This window comes from Hetaerina americana, unplaced genomic scaffold, assembly GCF_022747635.1.
Source record: "Hetaerina americana unplaced genomic scaffold, ioHetAmer1.1.p SCAF_4, whole genome shotgun sequence".
Taxonomy (NCBI): Eukaryota; Metazoa; Arthropoda; class Insecta; order Odonata; family Calopterygidae; genus Hetaerina; species Hetaerina americana.
This window is the reverse complement of record NW_027286985.1, coordinates 42248052-42265103: the sequence shown is the minus strand read 5'-3', so window position 1 is coordinate 42265103 and position 17052 is coordinate 42248052. Positions and strand designations below refer to the sequence as shown.

Genomic DNA, 17052 nt, shown 5'->3' with positions numbered 1-17052 from the left:
TGTAATTTTTAAAGACCGCGTAGGATATTTTCCAATGTGTTTCCAAAGACCTTCGGTATGTATGAATAACACAAATTTACCATACTTCACGACTTTAAATACTAAGCTTCCATGCATTATACGCCCCCTAATTTTTAGAGTCATCCCCAAGGTACTTCATTTCATGATGATTATATTTCCTTATAAATCGGCGACCATTATCAACCTTTTTTCAATATTCATTTGCCTAAATCGAGTTTCATATCGTTTTCAAACCTCTTCGAAGCACTTATTCTTTTATTATTCAATCTATCCATTAAACTTTCATTATATTTCTGTAGCACCACATTTCTGGCGCATCTAGCCTTCATTTCTTTGATTCCCCTATCTTCTTAGCCTCAAATCGTAGAAAAGTAGACTCAAATATAAGTTTTTTATGAATCGCCCCTTGTTACTATTTTCCGCTAGTAGATGCTTCTTTTGATGGAAAGCCTTCTTCGCCATTCCTATGCAGGTTATTACAGGTATGTATTCATGTATACAGGCATGCATATGCATGAATAACCCTCTTGCTTCTTCCACTGTGAGATGAGTAGATAACCGTGGTGAAAAACGCAGTCGTCAAACCTAAATGCGTTTCTTTTCCCTTTTCTTACAAAATGTATCTGTTTGATATATTTATTATACTTTTTTTTAAGGTAATCTACCGGTTAAGGTAGGTTTTTGGATGGACAACAACACTACCAAACAAATATTTTCTTACTCCTAACAAAACACAAAATCCATCATCCTACTCTATATCAGGTCCCTCTTCATCTCTGAGTACTTTCTTCCTCCCTTCATCCCGTCCAACATCCCTATCCTGTTCCTTCCCTTTCCTCTTTTGCCCAACATTCTACCCTCTATCACAGTCTTCAACATCCCACTGCCGGTCAATACCCCCTTCATCCACTTTTCCTGCCTCCACAGGATTTCTCCCAACAAACCCCTCTCTTCTCCCACCATACCAAGTACTTCCTCATTTGTTTTCTTCTCTGTCCATTTCACCTTCTCCATTCTTTTCCACACCCACATTTCGAAAGCCTCCAATCTACGTCTATCCTCCTGCTTCAATGACCACGTTTCCGCACCGTACATAGCTACGCTCCATATCAAAGTTTTTACGAGTCTTTTCTTAACATCCTTACTCAAAGTCCCCGTCATCAACTCCCTCCTCCTTGTGAAAGCCTCTTTGCCAAGCGAAATTCTTCTCCTTACGTCCCTACTACTTTGACCGTGTTGGTCCAAAACACTACCGAGATACGTAAACTGCTCTACCTGCTCTAGTTTTTGCCCTCCTATTTTAATGTTAAGCTTGGCCTTTTTCTTTCTAGAAAATCGCATAACCTTTGTTTTATTAATATTGATTCTCATCCCATACCTGTCGCACTGAATTTCCAATTCACTCAGCAATGCTTGCAGCCCCTTGGCTGACTGACAAACTAAGGCTTGGTCATCAGCAAACCCCTACTGATTTTACGAATTCCCCGCCCACTTTCATTCCTACCTCGAGTTCTTCCCATGCCTCTTTAATCATTTCCTCTGCATACAGGTTGAACAGCAACGGTGATAATGGGCAACCCTGCCTTACACCCCTTCCTAACACTGCCCATCCTGACTCCCCGTTTCCCACCCGCACCTGAGCAGTCTGAGACATGTACAGGTTGCTGATTAGCCTCCTTTCCCTCCAAACTATTCCTATTTTCTGCAATATACTCATTAGTTTTTCCCAATTCACTCTATCAAACGCTTTTTCGAAATCTACGAAACAGGCAAATACCTCCTGGTTGTGTTCTATATTCCTCTCGATTAATAATCTCATTACTGCAACGGCATCACGCGTACCTCTCCCCTTCCTAAACCCAAACTGGTCATCCCCTAAGTAACCATTTTCCCTACTCTCTATCCTTTTGTTTATGATCCTAAGAACAACTTTAGCTGCGTGGGATATCAAACTAATTGTCCTATAGTCCTCACATGACGTGGCCTTTACCTTTTTCGGAATAGGAACTAAAACTGATCTCACAAAGTCTTCCGGCCAGATTCCCTCCTCATAAATACTACGGATCAGCCCATATAGCCTCTTCCTCCCACATTTTCCTAAGCATTTTAAAAGTTCCACGGGAATGTTATCTACCCCCACGGCCTTATTTAGTTTCATCTCCCTTAATGCCCTTTCTATCTCATGGTCTAGTATGCCTGGACCTAAGCTGTCCTCCTCTACGTCATTTTCTTTTTCAATGTCTAACTTTGTTGGTCTGAGTTCTTTACCATACAGTTCTTGAAATGTAATGAAATAATTGACTTTGTAATTCCACACACTTTATTTAAAAACACACGACCCAGGTTTCGACGTTGAACGTCATCATCAGGTGGTCCTCATAGAAGCTTCTATGAGGACCACCTGATGATGACGTTCAACGTCGAAACCTGGGTCGTGTGTTTTTAAATAAAGTGTGTGGAATTACAAAGTCAATTATTTCATTACATTTCAATATGTTATGCAAATTCCACAAAGTTACGCCTGAGACAACAAATTTTATACAGTTCTTCTATATACTCCTTCCATCTCTCTTGGATCTTTCCTGCGTCAACTATTACCTTACCCGCCATATCTCTAACTGTTAGCATAGCTCTACCTTTCTTACTTCCCGATAACGATTTAACTTTGCTGTACAGCGCACCGATTTCACCCTTCCTCTGCAGACTTTCCATATCCTCGCACTGCGTCTTCCACCATGCTTCTTTTGCTTTATTTGTTGCCCGCCTCAATTTATTGTTCAATTCTTTGTACTTCATTTTGCCTAATTCTGTATTCATATTCTTCCATTTTCTCCGCTCATCCATCTTTGTAATCATCTCATCCGTGATCCATGGTTTCCTAGTCCTTTTAGCGTTAACGGTTTAAATAGTGTCTTTTGCGGCTTTAGACAACCCCTTCTTGATCATTTCCCATTTTTCTTCGATAGTACTAAGCCCTTTACCATCCTCCATGATTTTCTCTACCGCCTGTTTGTATTCCTTCCTTTTCAACCCATTTAACGCTTCTACATTCCATTTTCTAACTCGCCGCCCCTGCCTTATCTTTTTGAAACGTACGCTACATTTCATAACAACTAAATTGTGGTCTGAGTCCGCATCCGCTCCCGGGAAGCTGTGGGAATTTATCACACTATTCCTAAACCTGTGTCTAACCAGGATATAATCTAGCTGATATCTTCCTGAGTCACCTGGCATTTTCCATGTATACCTGCGTCTTTTGTGGTGTCTAAACCAAGTGTTGGTGATGACTAACCCCTGTCTTCTGCAGAACTCAACTGCTTTCTCCCCGCGGTCATTCCTCGTGCCTAAACCGTAGCCCCCACCTCATCACCATCTCTTCATTCGCCTACCGTCGCATTCCAATCCCCCATCACTATCAAATGTTTCCCTGCAGGAACACACGCGATCATGTCCTCTAACTGATCGTATATCCTATCGACCTCTTCTTCCTTATGGTTGCTCGGTGGCATGTATACCTGAATAATAACTAAGTTCGTCGGTTCTGCTTTTATCTCCACTAGTAGTATTCTATCCGTTACCTGCTCTATGTTGACTACGCTTCTCCCTACCTCTTCATTTAATACTATGGCAACCCCTCGTTGGCTCTCGTCCCCGCCGCTGTATATTATTCTATACTTATCACTCCAGTAATCCCCGCTATCTTTCCATCTCACCTCGCATAGACCTAAAATATCTATATTTCCCCTTTCCATCTCTCGCTTAACATTCTCCAATTTCCCTGTCCTCATCATTGTCCTAACATTCCACGTTCCTATTCTAACTAATTTCGTCTTCTTCTCCTGCGTATTCTGTCCTGCTGCTGCTGGTTTTCCCTTGCAAGGGTTTCGTGGGATGACGACCGCGGAAGCCTTGCCTCCCCCGCTGCCGGGCACGAGACACGGCCGATTGGGCGGAGCCCCGTGGTTGCCAGGACTCAAAATATCTCTATTGTCCATCATATTTTTCTAGGGAATGATAATTGAGGTGGTTTCCCGTTGCCTTCCTCAATAGTGTTTTTAACGTGACACCATCACTTACTGGCCGCCCCACTGTGGTCAGACGCCATTGCAGCCGCCTCACTGAGGAACAGACGCTGCGTGGACTACCTTTCGTCTGGCTCCTAACCTTCGACCTATCTGGCATGGGTGACCCTACCAGGAGCAATAATTATTACTCCCGCCAGCACAGCTCTAGGGGTCATCGGAACGCACAAGCCCTTCCACCACGTCAAGGTTGTAGTCCGTGGAGGGATTTATTATACCTCCGGGCATTAACTAAGATGAGAGGCCCATCCCTTACGAATCCTTAGAAAGGGGGAGAAAGAAGAGTAAGAAAAGCCGAAAGTGGCCATACGTAATTTAATGAATGTTCCTTTACATACCAGGTCACGGAGATCTGTGTTCAAATTTCCTTCTTGTGGAATGATTTCTCCGCACCGGGGATTCCCACGGGTACCCGAGGCTCGACTTATATCCCAAGTTGAGTTCGTTTGTCCTCAACAGGTTCGCGCAGCCTGCAGTGCAACCGAGAGGGGAAGTGTCAGTGCAAGCCGGGGGTAACGGGAGAGAAGTGTGACCGCTGCGAGGTGAATCACTACGACTTCGGTGACAGGGGTTGCAAACCCTGCGGGTGCGTCGAGGCCGGGTGCATCAGTAACCAGCCGCGCTGCGACCCCTACTCTGGGTCGTGCCAGTGCAAGGACCACGTGGAAGGGAAGCGATGTGACAGGTATGACAAGTGAATGATCCAACCCTTTGAGACGACCTACCCCTGGCTTCCCACCCTGAGGGCCCGGGTTCAAATCCCGGCGGTGTTGAATATTTTTCAGTGGTATCTTGATCCCTATTTGAGGTGCTTTGTGGAGGGCACTTTGAGTGAGTACGCCGTCCGTTGGATGGGACGTTAAACTGTGGACCCCTTGACGCCTTTCGTAAAGAGTAGGCTAATGCCGACGCTGGGTTTCTCTCCACCCTTCACCCTTTCCTGTCCATCCCTAATGGCGCAAATTAACCTCAGCTGTCGGTCGCCTCCCCTAAATACTACTACTACTACGACCTACGCCGCGCTCTTCCGCCATCTTAATTTGGAGTCCTATGTTTTTGTTGTTTTCCACACCACTGGGTCCAGGGGTGGATATTGAAGGCGTGATGCAAGGAATGTGCCTTGAAGAAAGACAGGAAAACATTTTTTGCATGTCCATACAGAGTATAACTTTTTACTATTTGTACTTCTAAGTAATTTTAAGAGTAAATTTTGGCAAAATTGACTAATACTGGATTGTAGTATTGGCAGATTTTGATGTGCATATCTAAATGGTGTCAAAATAATAATTTTTTTAACTACCATACTCCAATTTTGTCTTCTTTCAGTATTAATATACTCAGCTCCCCCATAATTTGATTGACTCTTCTTCATTTAATGAAAATATTTTTTTAAACTACAGTAATCAACGCAAAGGTTGGTTCGATAGATGAGAGTAGAGCTCACCATGTACTAAACCCTTTAAAAAAAACATGCACACAGTAATCAACCCTAAGGTCAGTTTCAGTTTGATTGGTGATGCTCACCCAATACTAAGCCTGACAGCATGTGAAATTCACAAATAAGGTCAGGGGATAGGGCAGATCCTCTCTCTGTGCCACCTATGGTAACCCAGGAAGTTCTGGTACCAGAAAAATCCCACAGCTCAGGTGAAGCTGAGAGTGCCAAGATAGGCCTCCCTGCAAATCGGAGGCAGGCCCCCTGGTCACTAGTCCAACGCAAATGCTCGTCACCCTTGGAGTACCATGTCCCCTAATAAACCCTATGTGGTATGTGAAATCCACACATCAGAGGGTAGGGAGGACAGTTCCTTTCCATGAATTAACAGATTATTATCAAAGAAATATTAAATTTTTTGAGACTCGGGCTTATAGCCTTGTGTAAAAGCCTGTTGGAGAGGAATATTCACATGCATGCGCAATTACTATTACATAAATATTTAAATATGATTTCAAGGATCTCCACACTCATGTGATTCAAATGAAAACAGGATATTGATCATGTAAAGTTCAAAAGTTATTTCAGCAAAGCTGATTGATCTGTGGCTGCCAGCCTCCCTCCATGTACCCACTCTCCCACAAACAGTGGTCATGTGTAGGCGGTGGTTACCTCCAATGGTTGCTTTTGGAAAATCAAGATAGTTAAATTATGTTCTAGCTGCAAGTTTGAAATGGTTAACCTTCATTGTAGGGACCATTTCCAGTTTCAACCATTCTTAGTCATAAAGAGTAACTTGATTATCTTTTTTTCCTTCACAGTTGCAAGCCAGGTTTTTTCAACTTGGATTTAGAGAATAGATTTGGTTGCACACCATGCTTTTGCTATGGGCACTCCTCAAATTGTCAATCAGCTGCTGGATATTCACAAGGTAGGACAATGCTAATTTTAAGTTCAGAATTATCATAGTTTATTTTATGAGAAACAATGATTTTGATTATATTATTTAACTTTGATACGTACATTTGAGTATGTACAGTATTTTGATTGTCAAATGAGTGTTCATATTGCAAGAAAGGTACATCTTAATGATATAATTTCTTTTTTCTCCTGTAAGTGGTGATTGAGAGTGTATTCACTCGTGGTCTTGAGCACTGGACGGCTGAAGACTATTCAGGAAGAAGCACAAAACTTCAATACAATGGAGTCACACAAACAGTAGGAGTTAGCTCATCAGGCAGGGAGCCAGTGTACTTCCTTGCTCCAGGTAAAATTTTTCCATTAAATCATAATTTTACTGTCGATATTGTAATGGTAAGTGTTTAATATAGTTAAAGCCAATTATTTCATGAGCTTGAATAACTTCAAGTTTTGTAACTGCTGACTTTCACTGCTTGATGCCTCCGATTAAATTGCCAATGAGGTGCATGAATGAAACTTTTTATGACAAAATTTTGCCACACTGTGATGGTAGGCAAGGAACATGAATGGTGTTGTGATTAAAGGAAGTGAAAATGTGGTAAGCTAATAGATTCCCAAGTTTCCTGGAATATTTTCATTAATGAAATTTAAGGAAAAATATCCATTAGATCTCCCAAAAATATGACTTTACCAAAGCAAGTTGCTGAATAAGTGAAGTGAAGAATTGAGCAAATGAAAATCATTCAAATTATATTTTTTCACAAAAATGAGTAGGCATTTAGTATATCTAATGATAAAAATTAAAATTTTTATTAAAAAATTTATTTTAGTCATTGCCTATGTGTATATTTTTTAAATTAATGGAATAATACATTTGGTACCCATCAATCCAGTAAAGTGTCATAGGAACTGGAGTATAGTAATAAAAAAATTGAAATTTTTTTACCTTGCCTTTTCTAATTTCTTCATTAGTTCCTTTCATTTTCTTCTATCTTATCCCTTCATCTCCAACCTTCTTATTCTGTTTATCTTCCTGCAGAACGTTACCTTGGGGACAAGAGGGCAAGTTACAACCGTGATTTATCCTTCAAACTCCGAATTGGGGAGACTGGCCCAAGTCCAACTGTGAGAGATGTTATATTGGAGGGAGAAGGTCTTTCAGTCACACAGACAATTTTTGGGCAAGGAAATAAACTACCATCTGTTAAGGTAAAGTTGTATATCCAGATATTAAAATTTCCATTTTTGTTTTTGTGATTTTTTGTTCTTAATGCTAGAGCTCAGTTTCTCTGTTCTACCTACTGACTGAAATAAAATTATTATTATTAATAATAGCTCAGAATAACTTGTAGTTATCCAATTATTCATTTTGTGATTATTACATTCCATTAATAACACATAGCTATACAGTATAATGTCTATATTAATCACTTGTAAACTGTTAATTTGTGCATAGATGTTCATATACTTAGTTCATACAGAGAACACTATGAAAGTAATATTAACATTAAAGAAAGAACTTTTAAACTGAGATATCACCGGTATTTACAAAGCATTTATGACTCATTTGAATTTGCAGTAGATATAATTCAAATGATATATTTGCCGAGGTCTACTTCAGAGTGATCAATTTTATATACATCAGGTATTATATTCAGATTCATGGGTCCCTCTGATGACAACTAACTCTCATTCTTCTTTGATTTCATTTTGAAACACAAAAGAATTATTATAGTTTATATGGCTAAATCCTCACATCCTCACTTCCTAAAGTAGTTAGTTTTGAATTTATAATAATTGTATATAATTCACTGCATCAGTTTCATACCCATTAATTATATGCATTATCCATTAATGATAATCTACATCTACATAATACCACGCAAGCCACCACAAGGGTGTGTGGTGGGGGGTGTTAGGTCACTATCTGTAAAAGGTAACAAAACCACATGCATAATAAACACATTCAAGCAAACAGTGGCATTACATTCATGCAACATCCTTTCAACTCACATGCGTGCAAACACATATACTATCAACTGACAAACATTTGCAGGTTAGGATGCAGTAAAAAAATTTTCCAATAGCATATAAGCTAGAATTTTACAAGTAAAAAGCAAAATTTCACCACATGGACATGCCACATACAACGGTCTCCTCCCCCAAGGACACCGGTAGGGAATGTGACCCAATAGTCCAGGGAGTGGGAGGCTCCTCCCCACAGAAGGAGAAGAGGGATAAATGGGGAAACTTAAAACCAGAGCAAGCAATACTGTTAAGAGCAGTACATTATTTAATGGCATTCTAATGCGGTCATGTGGTAGGGGTTTTGACAACAAAACGCACGAGGTCAGTGAAAGTGCATGCAATTGTGTAGAACTAATTTTTTCTCGAGGCGCTGAGGGTGGCAAGTGGAATTTTTGATATCTATAACGCCACAGTTGCTATCCCGTATTGTCCATGGGAAGAAGGAGTCCTTGAGTCTGCTAGTTCTGGAATCTATTTCCCAAATTTTATATACATGATCCAAGCGACCAATGTATGCTGGAGTGCGAATAATTTGCAAGACCTCGGTGCTGAAACATGCGGATCTGAATGTATTTATTAAGTTCAACATAGCATTGAATCACTTTTCGTGATTTAGTCAAGATTTTGTTATGTCTCACAAAATTTTCCTCTTGGTATTTTCACGGGCTTTTTTGACCAGGCATTGCAGTTTATAGCAATAAATATGGTTTAAAACTCCCAATTGCATATCTTTTATGGTTTTTTCAAACGAAAGCATAATATTTTTTCACTGTTTGTGTTTTAACTAAGATGTTGTTATGTCTCACAAAATTTTACCTCTCAGTATTCTCACAAATTTTTTTGACCAAGTGTTGCAGTTTATAGCGATAAATATGGTCTATTATTCCCGATTACATATCTTTTAGGGTTTTGTCACACGAAAGTATCAAATTTTTTCACTTTTCCTGATTTAGCTAAGATTTTTTTGTCTCACAAAATTTTTCCTCTCTCTATTCTCACATCTACATCTACTTAATACCCTGCAAGCCACCGCAAGGGTGTGTGGCTTGCGGGGTATTCGGGCGTGGGGGGTGTTAGGGCAACACCGACAATTAAGAAAAAAACCAGATGCAAAAGCCACAAATTTATACAATCCACAAACAAAACATGGTATACATTCTTCCAAAAAGGCATGTAGTCGGGGCAGGTACTATTACATCCAAGACTGTAACAAATACCCACATGAATTTACTGAGAAGCATTAATGTCATGCAAATAAAAACGCGTAGCACTCTAGAAGTACGAAAGTATACAACTCACTTGTCAAACCCTGAGAAATAGAAGTGATGGTATGCATAATAACGAAACTCTTTGAAGCTTTCACACTTTCTTTATTTGAAGGTCTACAACCCATCAGTTAGCATGAATTTCCATAATTCCCTTTATTGTTATTATATGTAAATATTAATTAAAACAAATTTTTTAAAAATTTTATTTTATAAGTTAATACATTTTGTGCATACAAGTATGTAGTAGCCGGTTATTTCAATGTCATTCTCTTACTTTCCACTTTGTATGCAATAAGGTATTTTGATGTTACATACTTTTGAACTGTAGTGAGTATTGATTCTCATCAAGTGTAGTAATCAAGACATTTTTTCTTTACATAGAGTCAGGAATTTGTGTTTCGGCTCCATGAACATCAAGATTATGGCTGGCAACCAAAATTAACTGCTCAAGATTTCATGAGTGTACTGTCCAACCTGACTGCCATTAAAATTAGGGGTTCCTACACTCCTGAAGGTATGGAATTATTTCTTCATAGTTAAGTTTAAGATCTTGGGTGAATATTGTCAATGCTGCATGCCAATCATGTGAATTGGAAGTATTACATTAAAGCCTTATTATTCCAAATCTGTTTTGAAGAAAACTTGTTAAGTTAGTAAGTTTCCAGGGGAATTCTCATCTAGCACTGTCAGCAATGCTGGCTCAGACCAAATATCTTATCCCTTAAGGAGTTAAAAGTAGCTCCTGTGGAACTTTGCAATCTAATAGTGGTAAATAGTCTGGCAAGTTAATTATCTATCAGCTTCATACTGATGTATTTTAGGTGTTGGATTCCTTGATGATGTTCGCCTGGAAACTGCTAGGCGTGGTGCAGCAGGAAAGCAAGCAACTTGGATTGAAACATGTAACTGTTCACTGGGATACGTTGGACAGTTCTGTGAATCCTGTGCTCCTGGTTATCGACACGAGCCAGCTAATGGTGGTCCATTTGCACGCTGTGTGCCTTGTAATTGCAATGGGCATGCTGAAATTTGTGAGGCAGAGACAGGTACAGAAAGATATACTCCTTCTTTCATTATTTTTCATAATTCATTAGAAACAGTGGTACAAAATCACTGCTGTCCCCAAACCACCATCTCTTTGCCAAGAATGGCATCAAAGATTTATGAAAAATTTAATTCAACATTATTCACCCTAATTTTGTCTTTTTGTACATACCTCTAGTACAATTCAAATTGAAATAATGTGAATTAGGAGAGTTTAATTCCTAAAATGCCCCCACTTATAATATTAATGTCATGGCTTGTTCCATTATTTTAATGACTGCATCTATACCCATGATCTTAATCTGGAGCATAGTTGTATATTTTTAGGGTAAACCGTTTTTTCATTTAATAAAGTCAATCTTTTAACATATTTATTATTTGCATAAAGAAAAAGTTACTTAACTCATACACACAAAACTTTTTGGGTTTCATATACACTGCTATGATATGATATAAACCTTAAAACTATTCATGAAGTTACCCACTCATTGCTTGTGTGTGATGCAAATTCTTCACACACATGATGCACAGTAATTTGCATCATGTGTTAAGATATTTTCCTTTTGTGATATCTCAAAAGTTTTATGGCTATATTTTAAATTGTTGTGTCACTAAACAAACTAATATTACATGGATTCTTATTGCTTTTCAGGTCGATGTATTTGCCAGGATCATACTATGGGGGACAATTGTGAACAATGTGCCAGAGGTTATTATGGAAACGCCCTTCAAGGAACAGCCTTTGACTGCAAACTTTGTCCCTGCCCAAATCGAGGGCCTTGCATTCAGATGCCTTCAGAAACTGTGGTTTGCTTGGAGTGCCCTAAAGGATATGGAGGTAATGAAAAGTCTTGATTAAGAGGAATATGTATAAAACTCTTTTCCCTCTATATCCAATGTGTGATAACATTACCAAAGGGCCACTATTGATTTTTGAACAATTTTCTACCTCTGTTAAATTTAACCAAGTTATAGCTACATGAATCTCAGTTATACCTGAGTACCAAGTGATATATACAATGATATATGAACCAGTCATTAAATATTCATTCACATCCAACCATAAAATTCACACACAGAGGCCACTTTTCCTGCCATTTACTTTTATGGATATTCATACATTTCTGAACTTATCACTGGTTACCATACATACAATAAATATCTAACTTTGATTTCATTGAAAATGGTCACACTCTATTTTTAAGCATCTTTAGTTTATGAAATTAAGTATGCTTTATTATAAATTTACCCTGTGAAAGAGGGAATGAGAATTTATTTTGGTTTTCAAATGATGCTCTCTATCAATTTTTTTCAGGAAAAATTGTTATACTCATAATAGCAGTCAGAATTTAGGTTAATGGGACAAAATGCTTTTTAAGAGACACCAATTCACCAAAGGATCACATTTCTTATGTAATTTGAACTCGATTGAAATAATTTTGTTCGTTTGAACCATTAGGCCAATACATTAATGGATTTTAATTCCTCAAGTCACTGCCTCCATTAGTTTTCATCACAATTATCTAATATCTTATGAGAATTGACAATTGGCAGGACTTTATCACAATTAAATTTTTTTCATGTATACTACCGGGTACAGCAACATAACTTCCTTTTTTAAAGGGGTTTTGCTTCATAAAAAAGGAAGTTATGTTGTCACACCCTGTAGATACATGTTGTGGTCCATAAAATATCCATGTGACATTAAAGGTGGACATTTTTTTTGAATGTCTGATGGATATCATTTGCCAAATGTGTAATAAGTATGTCAGCAATGAAATTATAATATTTAAATGCATAAGTAGTCCTTTCAAACAGTTTACACCTTTGCTGACCCATCAGTATTACTATTTTAAATGAACCCTGAATATGCCATATTTTATGTTTGAAACTGATGATTTAATTTTGTTTAATATGTATGATGAGTACAGGGAGCAGTAACCACATTGCAAGAGCTTTTATAAGCTATCTCAAGTTGTTTTTATGAATGTTTTGATGTAATAGGTTTAGCAAATATGCTACTTTTGTTTCTTTGTAGGTGATCCAATTTTTTATTGCAAAAATGGCTGTATTCATAGATAAAATACATGTATCAGAAAAAATATTTGGGCTGTAACTGGGATTAGGATTTAGTTTTAGCCTACTTCAGTCCCTTAGTATGGCTTAAAGTGATGTGCCTAAATTGCAACCACTTTTGCTCATTGAAGGACCCAAATGCAACCTGTGCAGTGATGGCTACTATGGAGATCCAACTGGTAGTTTCGGCCCTGTACGTGCCTGTCAGCCATGTGACTGCAACACAAATGTTGACCCTAATGCCGTAGGAAATTGTAATAAGACAACTGGAGAATGCCTGAAGTGCATTTATCATACTGGAGGGAAACTTTGTGATCAATGTCTACCAGGTAAAATCGGCAGTGACCACAGAAGTCATGTAATAGATGTGTGGTTCTTTCTTTTTTATTCAGATGCATTCCCATTGTCTTTTCTTTTGTTTACAGATTCAGATGCATTCCTATAGTCTTTTCTTTTGTTTGCATAATACATTCTTTTGTCTTCCTTACATAAGCTTTGCATCTGAGATAGTGTAATTTAGTGCTTGGTAGCTACGTAATATACCATGCATAAATATATAATACGAGTAGAATAAAATTTGGGTAATTTAAACTAAGAAAAGCTAATAGTAATGTAAAAATGTAATAAAAGATAATTTAATCATAATGGAAAGAATTTACAGACAGTAATAAAATAAAATTGTGGTTATCACTCCAAAGATTGGTTTATGCTCTCAATTTCTTATATTCACATATTTAATTCCCCCTTAATTTTCTTTAAAGCCATACCTCCTACCGTATTATCTCTCTGAACCACCTCCAGGGTATGGCCAAAATGAGCAAGATTGATTATGTGTTGTCAATGGCCATCAATTGTTGTAAATTGTTAATTAAATCTTAAGTAGTCCAATGTTGACCATTGACAACACCCATAATTAATCTTGTCCCATTATCTGCTTGAAAATTTGCAACAACTTTTACTGTCTATGAATTATTTGCCTAGCTCCACCTTCCTATTATCCATTCTTCCTCCTATTAAAATTGAATTTTAATCTTTAAAAAAATATTCCCTTTGAGTGATTTTACAAATTGAAAAATTTTAAATTTGAACACATCAAATAGATGCTCCATTTCTGATGAGTACTGTAATATATTTAGAGTCTTCAGATCTCGTTTTCACTTAAGCATTTTGGTAAAGATTATCTTAATTTCATGTGAGTGAATGGGTTAATTCATTCCATTGTTCTCATTCTCTCCCCGAAGGATATTATGGAGATGCATTGGCTCTGCCAAAGAATGATTGCAAAGAGTGCCAGTGCTACTCAGTGGGAACAGAAGAAGCAGATAATGGACCACTGATCTGTGATCAACTGTCAGGTCAATGCCAATGTAAACCTCATGTGAAAGGAACAAATTGTGATCAGTGTGAGCCAGGCTATTACAATATTCGCAGTGGAGAGGTATCATATTTCATTCATTTACATTTTATCAGACATATTCTCAATAAAAATTGATTGATCCTCCAAGTTTAAGGTGAAGGAATCTGAAATCCAAATTCGCAGAATTTGTTTCCAGCTTTTCACAAAAGTAAATCCATTTCTTTAAGGCTATTTAAATCCATTTAATCTTTCCAAAATATCTGAAAAGTATTTAATGTGGCTGTGCTATTGAGATAACCAATAAATTCTATTTAAGGATCCTAAATAATTAATAAATTCATGTTAAATGATATTCTGTGGTGCAAGTTTCATTCCCTCAGTTGCCCTACTAAAATAATGTAGCTTATAAATATGTCAACATCAAATTAAGTGAAGCTAAATTTGATTGATTTCACATATGATGCACTTCATAGAGACTTAATCCTTCATGCATAAACACCCAGCTATACTAATGTTTGCTTTATACAGGGGTGCCAACCTTGCAACTGTGATACTGTTGGGTCATTGAATCACACCTGTGATATAGTGACTGGGCAGTGCATGTGTCGAGAAGGAGTCACAGGTCAAAGATGCGATGACTGTGAACCTTATCATTATGGATTTTCCTCTGAAGGCTGCCTCCCCTGTGAATGTGACACAATTGGTTCAATAGGATTCCAGTGTGATACATTTGGACAATGTCCAGTAAGTATTATTGGTTAATACTTGTATTTTAAGCTTCAACAGTAGAATTGTAGATAAATGGCTCTTTTCTGAAGTACATTAGATCAATGCAGACTTTTTTGGCATGCAGGCATGTAAATTTGGTGTGCAAACACAGGGACAATAGATAAATGGTATTAAATGCTAACATCGTACCAAAATAAAGCTATTAGCTCATAATCTTTCAACTTGACATATTTTACTTCCGACAAAAATAATTTAATTTTCTGTCAATAAGTATCATAAATAAAAAAAAGCAGCAGTTTCAGCTTATTGGCTTTGGGAAGTTTAGCAACGAGGGTTGAGGCATCATAGCTCAATATTTTGTGGAACTCTAAATGAAATTTTTCTAAAGAAAAACTTGAAATCAGCAGGTACTACAATATTTTATTGCATGTCAGGGAATTATGACTCACTAACACAATTTTCATTTTCATTGTAGAAAATAATAGACATCATGGTCATTTTAATTTTTCTTGGACTACTGTGCATCAAGATTAACAGCAGTTTTTGTAATGTAATCCATGATGTCCGACAGCATTTTCTATTCAGTAAACCATTGCCTAATCTTTACTGTCATTATAAAAATGTGTTCCTCTCCCAAATTTATAACTTGCCCATCTACCTCAACATTAAAGTGTTTGCATTGTAATTCTTTTAGTGCACTATTTAATTGTGAAATATCTTATACTGACTTTACTAAATTAGTTCTTCATAATAAAATTAATTTTTATTGATTGTACCAATTTGTAGAGTTCAGGGAAAGCATTGTCATTAGGTTAAAAGAAAAAATTCTTGATATGCTTCAGTATTATTTTAATGAGAAGAAGCGCCCTTGAAAGTACCAGATCCAAATTTGTAACCAATACAGATCACATTTTTGCATAAATGTATTGCATAAATGTATTTTCATTTTCACCTTTCCACAGTGCAAAGAGAATGTTGAGGGACGTCGTTGTGACTACTGCAAGGAAAACACCCAGAATCGACAAAGGGGATGCATTGACTGTCCTCCTTGTTACGATCTTGTCCAGTCAGCTGCTAATGAACACCGAGCAAAACTGGCAGAGTTAAAAAAACTACTTTTAGACATTGAAAATAATCCTACAGTCATTGAAGATGCAACGTTTGAGGAAAGGCTTAATGGAGTTCAGCAACTCGTGAATGACCTATGGGATGATGCTAAGCGTGGCTCAAAGAGTAAGTTTCCCCACTTATAGCATGATTTTCACACAAGTAATATTATTTTTTCAGAAACAATATGTGCAAAAATGGTTACCTATCAATAATGGGATCTCAGGAGTCATATATAGCTTAAAGAACAAAACAAAACATCATAAAGTCACTGAAAAACAGCAAAGAGAGCAAATAATTGATTTTTTCAAATCTTTGAAACGCATAGTTTATCAATCACCAATGTTTAGATGGCTATCTAACTAAATTCCAAATTAAAAAACTGAAATAAGAATCTCTTTCTGACCAGGTTTCGATGTATTACATCATCATCAGGTAACAAACTGAAGTTGTGTGCAGCCTTATATACATTTACGATTCCGGAAGGAGGGGAGAGGATGTGGTAGGAAGCAAGGGGGGAAGGGGAAGAGGGGGAGGAGAAGACAAGGGAGACGTTTACAAGAAATAGCAGAAATAGCGTTTTGAACTTGTTAAAAACAGTACATATAGTCTTAGGGTGCAAAGTGGTCCTCTTGGGTGGACGGTGGCAGTCTCCAATAAACCAGCGGTAGCCGGGACGATGCCAGAAGGCGGGCCAGGGTTTGGAGGCCAAGGGGATTAGGCCCTTCTGGAAGGGTGGCAGTGCAATACCCCCACTTAACTCACACACTGGGGGGGGGGGGAGGTAAAGCACTCAAGGACGGGGGCAGTTGTTTGTCACACATGGTCAATGTTTACCAACGAAAGTTGATGGAAAGGAGGGGGGAGGAAGAAGTGAACTGCATGTCATTGAGGAGGGGGGTTTTCTTCTTGACTTGTTGGACAATTTCCAACTGTTCCAGCATGTCTAATTTTTTGCATTTATTCGACACGTGTAGAACTTTT

General features: G+C 37.8%; 1 protein-coding gene across 1 annotated transcript in view; it reads left to right on the top strand.

Moving 5' to 3' along the window:
• LanB2 (laminin subunit gamma-1) overlaps positions 1-17052 on the top strand; it is a 332757-nt gene that overhangs the window by 299739 nt on the left and 15966 nt on the right. Inside the window, exons 8-18 of the mRNA XM_071589758.1 lie at positions 4563-4788; positions 6360-6469; positions 6656-6805; positions 7499-7668; positions 10137-10269; positions 10577-10801; positions 11452-11637; positions 13007-13204; positions 14117-14313; positions 14761-14976; positions 15924-16194. Of these exons, the coding sequence (XP_071445859.1) occupies positions 4563-4788; positions 6360-6469; positions 6656-6805; positions 7499-7668; positions 10137-10269; positions 10577-10801; positions 11452-11637; positions 13007-13204; positions 14117-14313; positions 14761-14976; positions 15924-16194 (2082 nt within the window). The remainder of the gene's footprint in view (positions 1-4562; positions 4789-6359; positions 6470-6655; positions 6806-7498; positions 7669-10136; positions 10270-10576; positions 10802-11451; positions 11638-13006; positions 13205-14116; positions 14314-14760; positions 14977-15923; positions 16195-17052) is intronic.